The sequence below is a fragment of the Scleropages formosus genome, chromosome 9 (assembly GCF_900964775.1).
Source record: "Scleropages formosus chromosome 9, fSclFor1.1, whole genome shotgun sequence".
Taxonomy (NCBI): domain Eukaryota; kingdom Metazoa; phylum Chordata; class Actinopteri; order Osteoglossiformes; family Osteoglossidae; genus Scleropages; species Scleropages formosus.
In genome coordinates, this window is record NC_041814.1 from 23,440,941 (window position 1) to 23,456,548 (window position 15,608).

At 44.8% G+C, this 15,608-nt stretch overlaps 1 protein-coding gene across 10 annotated transcripts in view; it reads left to right on the forward strand.

Moving 5' to 3' along the window:
- Positions 1 to 15,608, forward strand: part of stau2 (staufen double-stranded RNA binding protein 2) — a 100,010-nt gene that overhangs the window by 63,036 nt on the left and 21,366 nt on the right. For 8 of the 10 annotated variants that reach the window (XM_029254743.1, XM_029254745.1, XM_029254750.1 and 5 more), the window contains one exon: positions 7,079 to 7,192. The exons of the other annotated variants lie outside the window; for them this stretch is intronic. In XM_029254743.1, the coding sequence (XP_029110576.1) occupies positions 7,079 to 7,192 (114 nt within the window). The remainder of the gene's footprint in view (positions 1 to 7,078; positions 7,193 to 15,608) is intronic. 10 annotated transcript variants of the gene reach the window in all.

The following is a 15,608-nucleotide window of genomic DNA, read 5'->3' on the forward strand; positions in this document are numbered from 1 at the left end:
CTGTACTCACACACACTCGCGCCATTTATAACGTGCCAGTACCTGCCGTGTTCTCGGATGACAGAGCCGGCATCGAACAGAACCGGCGAACAGGCCGCCCCCCTGCCGCCCCGCACCCGCCGAAAACGGCTAAAAAATCAAACGATGTCATCAGCGCCCGCGCCGGTCGATCGGATGTAAAGTGGGACGTTTCTCCATCCCTGCATTTAGTGACACTCTGACCTGCTCTCTATCCATTATGTGCCCGTATGCCATCGAGTCATTAATCAGTCTCCTTGCTCGACAGGTTGTTACTCATCAGCACGTTATCGCCGCGGTTCCAGTTATCGCCGTCTTCTGCAGTTTTCCTGGCACATCCAGCTAATTTTTTGTTTCTTCCCGTTGTTTTCATCATTAATTTACATAAAGTTAGCTCTGTGGCCAGGGATTGCAGAACTCAGGTTCCTAAGACATCGCTGCTGACCTGTGTATGCGTACGCACGCACGCACGCACGCACGCACGCACGCACGCACGCGCGTGTGTGTGTTGTGTGTAAGCTCTCTTGCATTATTCCAGACTTCTCCAGTGTGCCCACCATGACAGACATACATGCTAGACTATGAAACGTAATATAATATACCACATAATGGAGTATTTATCTGGTTTATGATATATGATCAATAGCTGGAGCAAGTGGACTCTCAAGGGGTTAGCAAATAGCTTGAGATTGTTTGCAGACCTCTGACGTTCTGGTCTTGGAGTTTGAAGCTCAATATCTTGCATTCTGCAAAGACTATGGTCTTGGTTTCAGAGTAAATAATTTCCATTGTTTGTCCAATTAGTTTGTCATAAATCGCAGATGGACTTGTTTAAAACAGCTTGACAAATGTAATAGATTACCTCTTACTTTAAAGAAATAATATGTGACATTATTATTTTAGATATTATTGAAACACTTGTGTTTTCTTGACTTCTTTTTTTCTTGGTTATTATTTCTTTCACATTGCCAGCAAAGAGATGTTTTTTAGCTTTTTTTTAAGCATGCTTTGGTCAATTGCATGTTATGTTAGAATGATATAACGTGTAATTGACAAAAGTATGCTTAATGTCATGCAGCATTTACAATGCAGAACGAGTTATGAAGTATAACTTGTTTTTTTTCATGCAGAATAAAAAGGTGATATACTATTTCTTTAAAGTAACAGGTAATATATTACAATTTTGAAGTAACTCACCCAACACTGACTATTTCCACATGTCGCGATGCCAAAACATTCTTATTGTGGCGGAAACTTAACCACTTAGAATCAAGTATGGACAAGCAATAGAGTACTATCATCGCAACAGTACAAGCCAAATGAGCTGCCATGAGCCTAGAGGAATGAGGCCGTCCCAGTGAAAGCTGTCTCTAAAAATAAGGGGGCCTCAGATCATGTCTCAAATTATGTATTATGGCAAACATGAGTGTAATCTGCAGATTATTGCATTACGAGAGTTTCTGTCAGCGGTTGTTGTCTTGCAGGCCCAGCAGAACATCAGTACTACCTGTCAGGAGCTGAGAAGATAGAATAGATAAACCAAAATACAACGTGGGTCTTCGAACAATGCTTTTGTGCGTTTGGGAGACGCTTTTCCCCAAAGCGACAAACAAATTACGGTAAATTAAAGCAAATTCTGTAAGAGATCTGGGGTGTGAAGAGATGGGTTCTGGGCAGCCTTCTTGAATGCTGGAGTTCAGCAGCTCTGAGGGACAGAGGGAGCTCATTCCGTTGCATCAGGGCCAAGGCGGAGAACCCGCAGGCCTTCCGTTCCGGACCTCTCGTGTGCGGGAGCATCCTTGTGTAACGGTTGGGACGGGTCACGTTCTGCATCTTTTTAAATTCACAGGCCGGAAATACGGTAAAAATTATTCCCGTTGTACTCAACTAGTCACGGTACTGTGTTAACAACGATACATGCGATTTTTAAGGCTCCAGCAGAATCACCTTAGTTGACCTTGTGCCAGAGATTCATGAAGAATTGTTATGTACTGAATGAACCGTGTTTGATAAAATCAGAAATGTAATACCATGGTGGTTTGGGGATTTAATAAGGCAGAAACTGGAATAAATTTCAGTTCATATTACTAAACTCTTGGCTGCCTCAACGGAAAGAGCACATTAATGATGTAAATAACCGAATACGCTGATATTTATCTATAATAACGCTGCGGTAATTGTCTCCGTTTTCAGTTACTCTGTGTGTGTGTGTGGAACTCACTTCAAAATACTTTGATTAAGAAGAAGTTTTGTCAGCAAATATTTTTCCTTTTTGGCTTCGGTACAGAACTCCTCTTTGTCGAGGCCCGATCGACGTCCAAATCGTTCTCCGTCAAATGTTCAAAGGACCAGAGAATTAGTTTGTTTGATTTCCAACCTCGTGCCCTTCTCCTGTTGCAGCCCCGGCGCTTTAATGGGGATTTGTACCAGAAAAGTACATTTCTTAAGTGATAATCCCTCCGTTTTTAATGTTGCTGCATTTTGATGGTTTCCAGCTGCACTCTGTGGCATACTTGTGCGATCAGCGATCTGTGAAAACAAGAGGCGGGTAAAATAAATCGCAGCATGACGCGGCACCAGCTTGGCTCGGGGCGTCTTCCAACACGGTGGCCCTCGGCGATGAGCCGAAGCCGACTGAAGGTGCCTTTAGTCCGTCATCCGGGGGTTAGTCCGCGTAACGTGACACACGCTGGATTTATGCTTTTTAATACACTAGGCAAAGTAAGAGGAACAAATCCGACCGCGCTAAATCAAGCTATTGTACAATTTGTGCGCTCTTCTGTTTCGGCACATTTAACGAAAAGATGTCACCTGGAGGGGGGATCAAACCGGCGACCTTGGGATCCAAAGGCAACAGCACTAACCGCTACATTACTAGCTGAAAATTGTGCGTTTGTTCATTTATTTGATGTGTTAAGATACTTATAATTATTTTACCCATTTGTACAGCTGGGTAATTTTACTGGAGCAATTCAGAGTAAGTTTCTCACTCAAGGGTATTGCAGCAGTAGGTAAGATTCGAACTGCCAACCTTTGCGTCCAAAGGCAGTCACTCTAACCACTACCAGCTGCCACTGGGTACCTTTTACGCAAAATTTTATTTACAAAAGACTGAATGTTTCTTGTTGTAATTCTCCATTTAAGCCCCTTGTATTCCAATATGAACGGTACAGCTATACACCGGCATTTTCATCCGAATGGTTAGGGTTTGTGAGAACCTGCAATTTAAGAATGATTTCCGCGTGGGAGATGTAAAGAAAAGACATGACACCGGTGTGCTTAAGCGAGAGCGATGGATGTGCTCATCCTTCTCGGTTAATAGCGAGCCGTGACCGTAGAGAAGTCCAGGGGCGTCTTACTGTTCCCACTTGTTTGCGCACGCAGAGCCGCACGACTGTAAAGAGGATTCATTGTCAGGAAAGTTTTTTTTTTTTTTTTTTGTCTTTGGCAAGAGGTTTACAGTCATTATGATGGTGGGTGCATGTTTATGAATATGAATAACCCGCTCTATAAAGACAACCAACCTGTTACTTTGGACTGGATAAACAAACACAAGCACAACGTAAACTGTTTACCTACATGTCGCGTTCCTGAGTACGAAGCTCGGGTAGTTTCCCCATCTGCTTCGGATACATCCTCTCACAGCTGTTCACAGATTTAGATTCCTACCCAGAATTCCTCAAGTTGGGGGGGGTCGCCTTCACATGTCCTCTCTCAGACTTGGGATTTGCTCTGGATAGCGTAAAATGGTCTTTCTTGGCTAGCGGTCATAATGGTGCGTGATGGTTTCCGATCTGTTTTGTCGCCACATGTCACTAAGCTGTTTGGTTTGACACGCTCCACGGGAGCCGAGGCAAGCGCCAAGCCTCGGAAAAACTCCTCTTTCTGCCTTCTGCTCACCCCAGTTGTTCCAGCAGAGCAGATCTGGCAAACTTTGTAAGAAACTGACCGTTGTGTGTGTGTGTGCGTGTGTGTGTGTGTGTGTGTGTGTGTGTGTGTGTTTTTTTTTTTTTTTTTAACGGTTCAGAATTTCAGATCCCTCAATGGAGACTTTTTCCATAAAATTGAACAGGCAGGCCAAACGTTGTCAAGGTTCGGGGCCTTCCGTGGAAACAGAATGCTTGAGGCTTTGATTTTCTTTCAACAAGTCCGTACGCGCGTACGAGCCATATTTCCTGTGATGTTTTTTGCACGGAAGGTTAGAATGTAGAGCTTTGGCTCAACGTCGGGCACCGCCGCCTCCGATCGCAGGTGCGCCGCCGCCCATCGCTCGGCTCTCCCTTAATCTCCCTTTCGGACCAAACGCACACATACTTCGCGTCGATGCGGTGCCTTTGGTGCCGATAAAGACGGCCAAGGCACCCTGTCCAGCAGTAAAGGCCTCAAAAGAAACTTTCCGCTTGTACCTGCTTCCGACTCAAAGCGTCTTTAAGAAGGAAAATGACCATTTCCGTAATAACACGGATGCATCACGATACGATGCGGTGCCTGCAAAGTTTTTAGTTTTTTTTTCTTTTTTCTTTTTTCCACTCCTCTGTCAAATCTGCTTAGCCATGTCAGGAATGGGCAATTTGTCAGCGACATCTCCAACTAGCTGAGCTTTCAGGGCCGCAGCGAAGATGGAAGCCAGAACTCGCCAGCTGCTCTCTCGCTGGGGACCAGGTGGTCTCGGTCACCGGTTGGATCCCAACCCGGGCGGCAGCTGAGCGCCGGTCTGGTTCTCCTAGCGACGAGGGCTGCCGGGCTGTGGAGTCCAACGACGAGGGCGGCGCTGTAAACGATGGCGCGAGGCCTCGCTTCCCTGTCACTCCAGCGTTCGAAAGCGTTATCTACGCATATTTCCCGAAAATGCGTCACGTCCGCATTTGTTTTCATTTCCGAGGTCCGGGTGGGTTTCGCGTAGTTCAGGAGCAGCTGGAGGAAGAGTAAGCAAGCCTTTCGTCATTTAACCTCCTGGCATTCTGCGACCGTCGTTCGCTTGTACTTTCACCAGAACGAGAATTTTCCTCATTGCCATCATCAGTTTTGGCAGCGCTCAGGCATTTCCTTACGACAGAGGTTGTGTGATTTAGGGATTGTAGTGAAAGGAACCCCCCCCCCCCCCCCACCCTTCCTAAAATAAAAAAGAATCTTTGTGAGAACAGACTCAGTGAAATTGTGGATATTTAAGATTTTCGATTTTTTTTTTTTTTTAACCAGATCATCAAAAAAAAATGTAGTTAAATTTGGTTTTAAAAATCTTTCTCCAGCAGTGCGTCAGTACTATAGCAAGAGTTTTTAGCGTTTACGTGACATATTTGATATATGCTGCTTTGTTTTATAGTCTGCGATGACTTAAGATAAAACTCGGGGGAAGTAAGATGAAATTCAGCGTTATTGTTTTTAAAAACACGAAAGTCAATTAACATGGAAGGAAAAATCTGTATGACATTTTTCCGTTGAAAGCCCTTATCTGCTCGCGACTTAAAGTTATCAGCTATGTTGGTGTCTCTTTAAGACAGATTGTAAAGTCTCAACTGCGGTGCTGTACAGATTAGGTATTTAATTTTTTTTAATTAATTTGGCAAACAGTCCTCTGTAGACTTCTATACAATCTTTATATCTCTTCTCAGACATAAAGCATAGGGTAATAAGAAGTTAAATCTGTTTTGTTCATTTTCTGAGCTTCAACATTGTAAAAAAAAAAAAAAAAAGAAAATCTCATCATCATGAAAAGTCATTTCACGAGCAGAAGCAATTTCTGTCTGGGGGGCTTTAGCCACTTGCCTCGGCTCCCATCGCAGGTGTCTTTTTTCTGCAGCCTTGTATTGGATTTAAATTCTCTTGCCTAGACGGAAACCCAGGGCCCCAGAATAGCTCAATTTCCCATGATCCGTTGATCAACCCGCGAGGCCCGTTCCCGACGGCTAGTAGCTGTTTACTTTGACACTTGCTGGTTACACAGAGGACAGCCTACTGCTGGGCGACAGACAGAGCGATTAATGAACCCGGGGGCCTGGTAATCAAGCATATGTTTTCCTGACACAATGATTGTGCAATACATCACGTGCAAGTGTATGGGCCTTTATCCTTCCTTAATGACCTAGCAAGCAGTCCTTCACACTGAGGGCGATTTCCATGCTCCCACTGTGGCCTGTCAGCAGGGGGGCAGGCAGCGGAGCTGTCTGATGGCCCGCCCCCCAGCTGGGATTGGTGAAATACGACGTCCCGTGATCCCACGCCCTGACGAGAAGCGGCTGCTTTTGCAGGACACAGCTGAGAGTTTTGCCCCCTCTCCTCCCCTCTCCTCCCAGACGGGGCTTTGCTTCCAAAACTGTATCCGTCAGCGCTTGACGTTCCCCAGTCTCGGGACGTGAGAGACGCGGCGTAAAAACGAGCTGACCTGCATTCTGTACCGTTTTGTCGAAATATCACGTAATATTCCCGTTGCCTTCATGTAATACATACAGTATGAACACACGTGCATTCGAGCGATCGGTTTCCACCGGTATTTTAGTGTCTCTCATTTTCGTAATGCTTGTTTTTGGTGGGTCTTGAATGCTGTTGCTTTCATTCCCAAGGTTCTTGAATTTACAGAAACATCTCAGAGAGCGTGAAGCCAAGAGGCCGTGCGCTGCCGGGGCTCTTGATCGGTGGGGCCCGACAACGCGCAGCCGCTCCGGAGTTTAGCGTTACATACTCCTACGGACATTCCGCGTCGAGGAAGTCTTTGCTTGCCTGTTTTGAAAATATTTACATGTCCTTTCACGCTAAATCGAATACCAGCAGGGATTTTTAATGATGGGGGCAGCTATCGGAGAGCAAAGCGGATGAGCTCATTCTATGAAGTGAGTCGATGAGGTGGATCCACAACAACAAGTGTGTTTTTAATTCAGGACACCAGTAGGATGGCGAATGTACTGTCTCAGAGTGAAGCAGCTGCTCCGCTGAGACATCTGTGATGATAAAATGTCCTGCTGTTTGGTGGGAGGGGGTTATTGAAACCATCGATAATGCAGATGCTATTGTTTAGGAAGAAATATCGGGCTTGCTCTTAATGTCATGTTCTCCTCCTGTGTAGGTGCTGTATAACGATGGGCAAAATGGCAAAGAGTTCAGGACCTACCTAACACTTTCACCTGTGCAAATGACTTTCCATGGTGTGGGGAGCTCCTTGGAAGCTAGCCGTGACCAGGTACTGTCCTCTGGCTCACTTTTTATCAGTTGACCTTCAGTTTTTAATTTGGGCAATTCTTTTGACGCATATCTCACACATATCTATATACGGACTGACCGGAATCATGTATTGAGGACGACACCCACGATATGAGGGAGGCAGTGTCTGTGCTGTACCAGCAATGGGGGGAGAAATCTTTTTTTTTTTTTTTTTTTTAAATATCTACATTACATTTATTTAGCAGACACTTTTCTTCAAAGCAACACCCAATGAACTCTATGTAGTGTTATCAATCCCACACACCTTATTCACCGCGGTGACTTACACTGCTAGATACACTCCTTACACTGGGTCACTCATCCATACATGAGTGGAACACACTCTCTCTGTCACTCACACACTATGGGTGAACCTGAACAGCATGTCTTTGGGAGGAAACCAGAGCACCCAGGCAACATGCAAACTCCACACAGGCTGAGCGGGGATCAAACCCACATCCTCTCCCACCACCCAGGCGCTGTGAGACAGCACCACTACTTGCTGTGCCACCGTGCCACCGGTATGATATGGTGTCCCTCGCTGTACTCCACACTATATTTCAGCTGCTTAGTAATTTTTGAGTTTAATATAATTTAAATACACTTAGAACATATTTAAAGTGGACCAAACGAACGAATGAATGAAACTTTATTAATCCCAGAGGGAAATTCACTTTTGTTACAGCAGCATTCAAAGTACAACATACACACATATGACAGATGTGCGCATACATACATACATAAAGTATCACAAAGGAATAAATAGAAAACAGCAAGTAAGCACAACAAGTAGAAATCTAAATAATTATACATAAAGTTTTAAAAAAGTTAACAGATGAATCAACAAGCAAACATTCAAATGTGGGAGAGGGGAGGAGTGGACTGAAGTGAGGTGATGAGTGAAGTAAAGTGGTACAGTATGTGAGTATGAGACAAAAGTGATCTCGGGTATGACGTATTTTATTTCAAATGAAATTGCAAGGCAGGTCAAATTTTTTTCACTTTCATCAGCACAAGTCAAGATAAATGCCCATAAACATGTGTGGTATTCTGTTTGGTACTGATAGATAATTTGAGAACGACTGCCCCATGCAAGACTTGAGTTAAGTCATCTTTTTTTCCAACTTACTGCTGAATTAATAACTGCAAAATATAATTTGAATCCCCAAATTTTCATCGAGGCCTTATTCAGGAGTGCCCTCATTGTGTGCCGTCGTCCAAGCAGAAAACAAGTTGCTTACGTTATCTAATCTAAACATAGGGGCCTCTTTTGTCCTGCTCTTCAAAGCTCCCTCTCTAATAAAGCTCCTTCCATAAGCGGTAATCATGCCTTCTGTCGTGAGGACAGCGCTGCGAAATGAACACTGAGGCAATATAGGGCACGGCCTTGTTGTTGCCAAAAGCACTGGTGCATGACCAACTATTGGGATTCTTTCTTCTTCGAATTCCTCGGCGCAGCCTCGACCTGCCAACAAAGGCCCGGATAACAATGGAACAAAAGTGTTTTGGGACGAACAAGACATTCGCATGAGGGCAAGGCAAGAGCGTTTCAGGATAGGAGTTTTCAAAAGCAGCTCACTTTTAATGTAGAATGGGATAAACGGAGTTTGACGTAACTTCTGCTTTGGAAAAATCTGCTTTGTGACGCGCCACCTGTTTTTAACCGTGCGCTGCATAGGCTGCAATAGCTGGTACCGACGGTAGCGACATGCCCGCCCTCACACCTGTGTAGAGCCGTGCGAGTCTGCGTGCGCGTGTTCCTCGGACTCGTGCGATTGGACGAGTGCTCCGGCGTTGGGTTGTCGCTCTAGGAAGATAGCGTAAATGCAGCGAAGGGAAGTTTGATTTCTTTTCTGATAGACCAGCTTCCTGGAGTTTGAAAGATTTTAAATAGTCTGCTGCAGCCTATCTGAAAAATACATAGTCGAATATATACTTTGTCAACATAAAGCCTGAAAATAATTTTACTTTAGACCAAATTTACATTTTAGTGCTGCGAGCCCATCTCCGCTCTGAGCTCGTTGTGTCCTGCTTCTTGGAGCTCCGCAACGGACTGTCCGGTGGGCCAGGTTTTCTGGCCGTGAACAAAGCGCTCTACCTGTTGGTGTCCCTCTTGGCACCATCCCTGGACCCCATCACGGATGTTCCTGCTGACCCTCATGCTAACCCTGATGAGCCATCTGCCAAACTCGAGTTACATTCTGGTGCTTCTTTTCATGGCAGGCTCGGATGGGTCTGCCTGTTGAACATGATCGTCTTCACTCAGGGCTGTGGTGGCCATTAGAGAGAACCTTATATTTCTTTTCATTTATTTCAAGTGTCTTTTGTCTTTGTCTCTTGAGTTTTTTTCTGTGTTTTTTCTGTTTACACCAATGACGACAGTTACATTTTATATGATATTTACACATCGTGTCTACTGTACATCTGTTGTATAAAATAGCAAGCTATAGAATGCTGTACTGTTTAAAGTAATAAATTACTACATCTTCTCTGTTTATGAAAGTAAACAGTGAGCAGCAGTAAGTGTGGGTCGTATTTTTGCAGCTCGAAAGTTTCTGCTTACTTTTTAAAAATTTTAAGTTTGTTTATACACTGGCTCCTAGCCTTACAAATTCAAATGTGACATGAGGTCTGAGAGTAACTCAGTTTGTAACTCCGAAAAGTCACTTTTACCGCTAAGTCACAACCAACGCAAGCTTAATTATAATGTCAGTTTATTTGTGGGTGAGGTTCTGTAAAACTCATAGGTTGAAGAGAGACACAACCTTGAAGTATTAGAAAGAGCATTTTGTTTTATTTTTTATATTTTTATTTTATTTTCATTTTTTATTTATTACTTTCAAGCTATGTTAAAACTGAAAATCGACTCAGTATTGAAAATAAAAATGTTGTCTCCACAAACTCTTCGGTCCATAAACACGTGTAACGTTCCTCCTCTTGTTATTGACCGTCGACACTCATGAAGACCAGATACCAGCTCGACTTGGCTGTACGTGCCGTCAAGTCGCATTCGACTCATAATGACCCCTCGGCTGGTTTTCTTACGGTACGGAAATGGTTTGCCGTCGCTTTCTTCCATGCTTGTTTTTCAATCTGCAAACTCTGAGCTGGATTTGAACCTACCCCAAGCAAGCGTCGCTGGAGGTGTGAGGCAGCGGCGTTACCTGCTGCACCACTGTGCTACTCAAACACTTTGGAAGCATGTTTAATTAAAGCGGTTCCACGCTCCTGCTCTGTTTAGATGTATCTTACTGCCATCTATTCGCTAGGTGAATAAACACGGGTATGTTTTGGCGCACAGCAAACAAATTTTCGAAAATAAGTAGTTGAAGAAAATGTGATTATGAATAAAGAATTGAATAATAAACTGGAAAATTTTAATATCTCGAACGATGTATAGCATAGCTGTTTGTAACATTAGAATCTGTTGCAAGGCACATGCGCTAAACTGCCCTGCTGGTGGACTGGCTTTAAGATCCTCTGGTCACAGGAACCAGACCCCGTGTAAACACCGTCCAGAGCCTTGAAATCATCCACAACAGCAAACGCCGCCAATTAGAAAGAATACTTGTCAGAAGAACCGATAAACTGAGTGATAGATTGAAATGAGCATAGGGAGTATGATTGACTTTAAAAGTACCTCTAATTAGCCATCTCTGTGTAAACATTTCGATGTACAGTAGGTTCTGTTTAAATTATAACAGCAGGGTTTACACTAATGCAGAGTGAAAACTGAAATAAATAAGGGGCTGTCTTCAGGTTAACCTCTTCCTGTCTATGTGATGCATTCAAAACGAAAGCTTAAGCTCATTATTACTTCGCATATCCCATAACCCCGTTTTTAATCATCGAAATGGTACAGTGTCATAACACTGTTCCATCACTGTAATTGGATTCATTGGCGGCCTTTTTTGGAATGGTCCACTTTCAATAAGATACACTCATTTAGTTATGAGTTGCACGCCGTCATATTTCATCAGTAAAATGTGATTTGTTTAGTTAATTGGAGGCCTGCCCTCGGCCGTCTTCCGAGCCGAGGCCATTTATGAGCGTGCGCACTCTTACTGTGGGAGGATGGGGGTGGGCTTCTCCTTTGTCAGGCGGGGAGAAATTGATAGTAGCACAATACGGGGACACCTGTCGGGGGGACCAAGTGGCTATCGGCGGAGCAGATTCGTGACGGAATGACTGCTAGACCTGCCTTCTGAAGGAGCCGGCCAGGCTTCCGCCTGCCTGGCCTACCCAAGCCCCCCCCCCCCCCCCCCGATCCCACCAGGCCACCTACGGGCCCAGGGCCGTTTGAAGTCGCAATCGGAGCGGAGCTTGAAGACGTTAGTGCAGCAGGCTGTCCCCGTCAGGGGGTCCCGGCGTTACTCAATCCGCAGCTGTTGAGATCTTCTCTTTGTGTCAGGCAGCGCTTGTGTAATGTCTCCATCACCCCTGACAGCACCTGGAGGAAAGTCCGTTTTTGAAGAAACAGGCATTTTGCCATCTTAACTTGCCCCTTTTCCGCTCTGAATCCGCTCCAAGAAAATATCGCCGTGGTGACGTCGTGTCGGCGGCTGTTCTCCGGCGTTTGCCCCTAGGCGTTCCGAGCTATGGGGTACCCAGCTACTTCACCAAGCAATGAACAGCATTTGTTCAGCTAAAGCTTTCAGGTACATTTCATGTGCAGTTCATTTGGATAACACGTAATGAATTTATTAGGTGGTGCAAAAAGGTGAAAGGGCATCTAGGTGGCAGCTGATGTGGTAAAGTGGAAATGTGCATATATGGACGTTGAGGATAAGCAAGGTATTCGTCACCCAGGTCCACATGGCTCACAGCTCCCTGTTCAACAGCAGAGCCAGAGCTCCACACTTGGGTTTACCATGTCAGGGCTTTGTGGGGGTTATGGGGCTAGTGGTACCCTCCAAACACGACTGTCATTTCCATCTGGAGCCCAGTTGGGACCCGGTGGGTTTTCTCACATACAGTAAATCCTGGCACTTTCCCTCAGCTCGTGAGCCCAAACGCACAATCCCAGGGTTGTGCTGCGATTCGGTTGCAATGGCCGATGTCCGTGTCGACGGGACCCTTGTTGCTGGTGCTCTTCTCTTCCCCTCAGAAGAGCCGTGGGACCTTCCGCAAAGGTGGACAGAAAGTAAACCTTTTAAGCCACATGTCCGCTAAACATGGTACAGCTACTAATTACCAAACACTTTAGACCTTGTTTGCTCTTGAGCGGTGAGCTAGCTTCCAAAAATGATCTAAAGGATCATTTTACCGATCTTTTTTTCTCCGGTTGTCATATATAGCATATGCAGTATAACAGAAGAAAAAAATTTTCAAAAGTTTCATACAAAATAAGTCTGGTATTATAAACCAGCATTGTTGCTCTTACTAATTAATTCATACATATGTCTGGTTTACATACAAATTATTATTTGCATGTACATTATACATATGTAGGACTGTCGTGTGTGTGTGTGTGTGATATATGTTTTTTTTGCCAGCGTTTTTGTACAAGGTGACTAACACTGTTCAAAGTTCAGTTGTCACAGTTACAATTTCAGACAGCTTTTTCTGCTTTACAGACCAAAAACAAAGTCTTTGTGAATAATGGATAAAACAAATCCCTGGCGACACGATGTCCCTAATGTTTCCTCCCACGTTCTGCCTTAAACCGTAAATAAGGATGTCATTTTTATTCATTATTGTTCATCGCCGCGCCCAGGGGTTATGTGTCCAGCCTCCGCTTTCCGCGAGCGGCCGAGGGGTTTATTTATCTCCACTTAACCAAGTCGTCGTGTAGAGGTCTTCTAAAGAAGGACCTGGCTAGTGGGGTTATCATGAGAGCAAAGATCCTTTTAACAGCAATAACTCTTGTTTTTTAAGGCATTCTTTCTCCCGGTGGATTTCCTAGTCCCTCGGCGGGATTACGTCTCCGGTGGAAGCAGGGCTCTCCGTGGGGTGGTTGAGGTGTGGGGAACCGGGTCTCCGACAGCCCATCCGTCACCGGGATGGCGCTGCGGCCCGCGGCAGCATTAGCCCACCTTTGAACAGCGATCACGTGGCCGTCCCCCGGTTGCCGGCCACACTCGGAGCCATCCTCCGCGGGAACACAAAGCGGTGCCTCGATGTGATCACTCACGCGGCCTGTCTCTCCTGTGTTTTACTTAGGAAATGACTTTCAAGTCAGGAGATTAGAAGTGCTGGGAACTGAAGCTCGGCTCTAAGGACCCCGGGGTGGGGCGGCGGGGGCGAATGCGCTCCACTCATCGGATCGCCGGGCCTGTTTCTGTTCGGCCGGCCAGAGGAAGCGATTGTCGCTATCGCAAATGTAAACATGAACTTGCACATTAGGGAACCTGTTGATAGTTTAAGTGGCCTCTTGAAACCAAAACTTTTGATAACTGGGGGAACATTAGGAACTTGGCCATCCGTTGAATGAGAGTTTGAGAGGTTAAAATTGCCATCGTCGGTCCGGTCGTCTCCGCCGCTTGAGCCTGGCTCGCTCCTGGGTCTGCTGCTCCAGCACTTGAGCTCCGCGACAGATAATACAAACAGGATGCTGTAACGGCCGTGAGGCCGACCGCACCGCTCCCTGCCGCTTGCGGCGCCTTCCGTTTATCGCAAGTTTCGCCAGCGCAGATTGTCTGTGTTCGGGTTGCAGTACGAGCAAATCGAATGACAAATTTCCATTTAAATAGATTTAGCTGTGTTTAAAATGCATGCGGCCCTCATCCAAGGCGAGCTGACACAGCTTGAACAGAATAGGGTCTCCTTGCTTGTTTCTCGGTTTGCATTCATTTTCACTGTCTTAAAAATATAAAGCTTGACCCTCGGAGGGCTTCTTTTTTGCAACACGACTTCCTGCGGTGACAAAATTTTTTCAAAGCATCACGATCGTGTAGACAAGACACATTTTTGCTGTCGACCAATACTTCTGAACAGTGTGCAGGTCTTCGGCTTACGATGGAGTTTTGTCCCATCGTCACCATTGTTACTATATTATTTTTTTTTTACCTATTTTTTAATCATAAGGATATATAAACATTTAACGTGAAGGCTATGTTGTATAATATAATGCTTTGTTACATTTTTCACAAATACCTCACATCATTCTTGTTAAAATAATGCTAATATAGAATAATATAAATACAGTGCGTGATTATTTACTTTTTTTTTACGGCACCACCAGAGCACTCACCTTTTCCTTTGCTTGCCATTTTAAACCTGCAGGGAATCACAAACTAAAAGTTTTGCAAGCAAAACGAAATTATGTCTAGACATCCAAACATTGAGTGAAACTGAAACAATAGCAGATATAGCAGCTTGGCCAACTGATGTTACCGTACAGGGGATGAAGCGATCAACGTTAGACATTACGACCCAATGTCGGGACTAAAAAATATAATGATTTTAATCAGAAGTCTATCATACGTCTGAATCGTCATAACTCGAGGACTACCTATATTTCGTCTGAACAGACATTTACATTTGTTCATTTAGCAGACGCTTTTCTCCAAAGCGACGTACATCTCACAGAAAACTTGTCTTCTGTACTACCATGTTTCTTGTTGTGTAGTTTGTTTGTCTGATAACCACAGTTTCTGCCAGTGCGTGTTACTCGAGTAGCTTCCTATAGGAGTGAGAGACAGACGGGATATAAATGATCACGGCAGATGGTGTCGTGCTAATTTATGTACCTCTTAGAAGACTGTAAGAGAAGTGCTTTGAGACCTTTCCGAAATGTTGAAAGGGATTCAGCAGGTCTGAATGACAGAGGGAGCTCCTTCCTTCCACCACACTAGAAACAAAACGTTTAATCTGAAGACTTTTGATTTTGCACCCCTTGTGAGTGAGACCATGAGGGATCCAGAGACGGAGGAGAATTGCGCTCTTGGTACAGAGAGCGATCAAGTCTTGTAGGTATCAGGGTGCTGAACCTTTGATCATCTCGTAGGCCGTAACCAGTCTTGAACTTGATGCAGGCAGCTCGAGGAACCCAATGGAGAGAGACAAGGAAGGGAGACACTTGGGAATACTCTCTAAGGTGTCTTATATTTTCCCGTTGGCATGTCAAGTCAAGTGTTACAAATAGCCATGCATCGTGTTTCCATAGAAGTGTAACTCATCATTTTTTTTTGTGCGTTTAGCCTTAAAAATGTGCACTACGGAACACATTAAGTTAGAGATGGCAGCACATACCTCAGGTTCTCTCCCAATTGAGCCCATATTGTTCACGGAGAGATTTGCTTTTTCTCTTGCACGCCAAATTTAACAGTCGGTAATAAACCCCGAACTACCGGTGCATGAAGTACACAACGAAGTCAAACAAAGTGCTCTTTGTCCTCATGTGCCGTTAACCACGAGCAGCTCGGCTTTGTGTTGCAGGGTGCTAACAAGCTCCG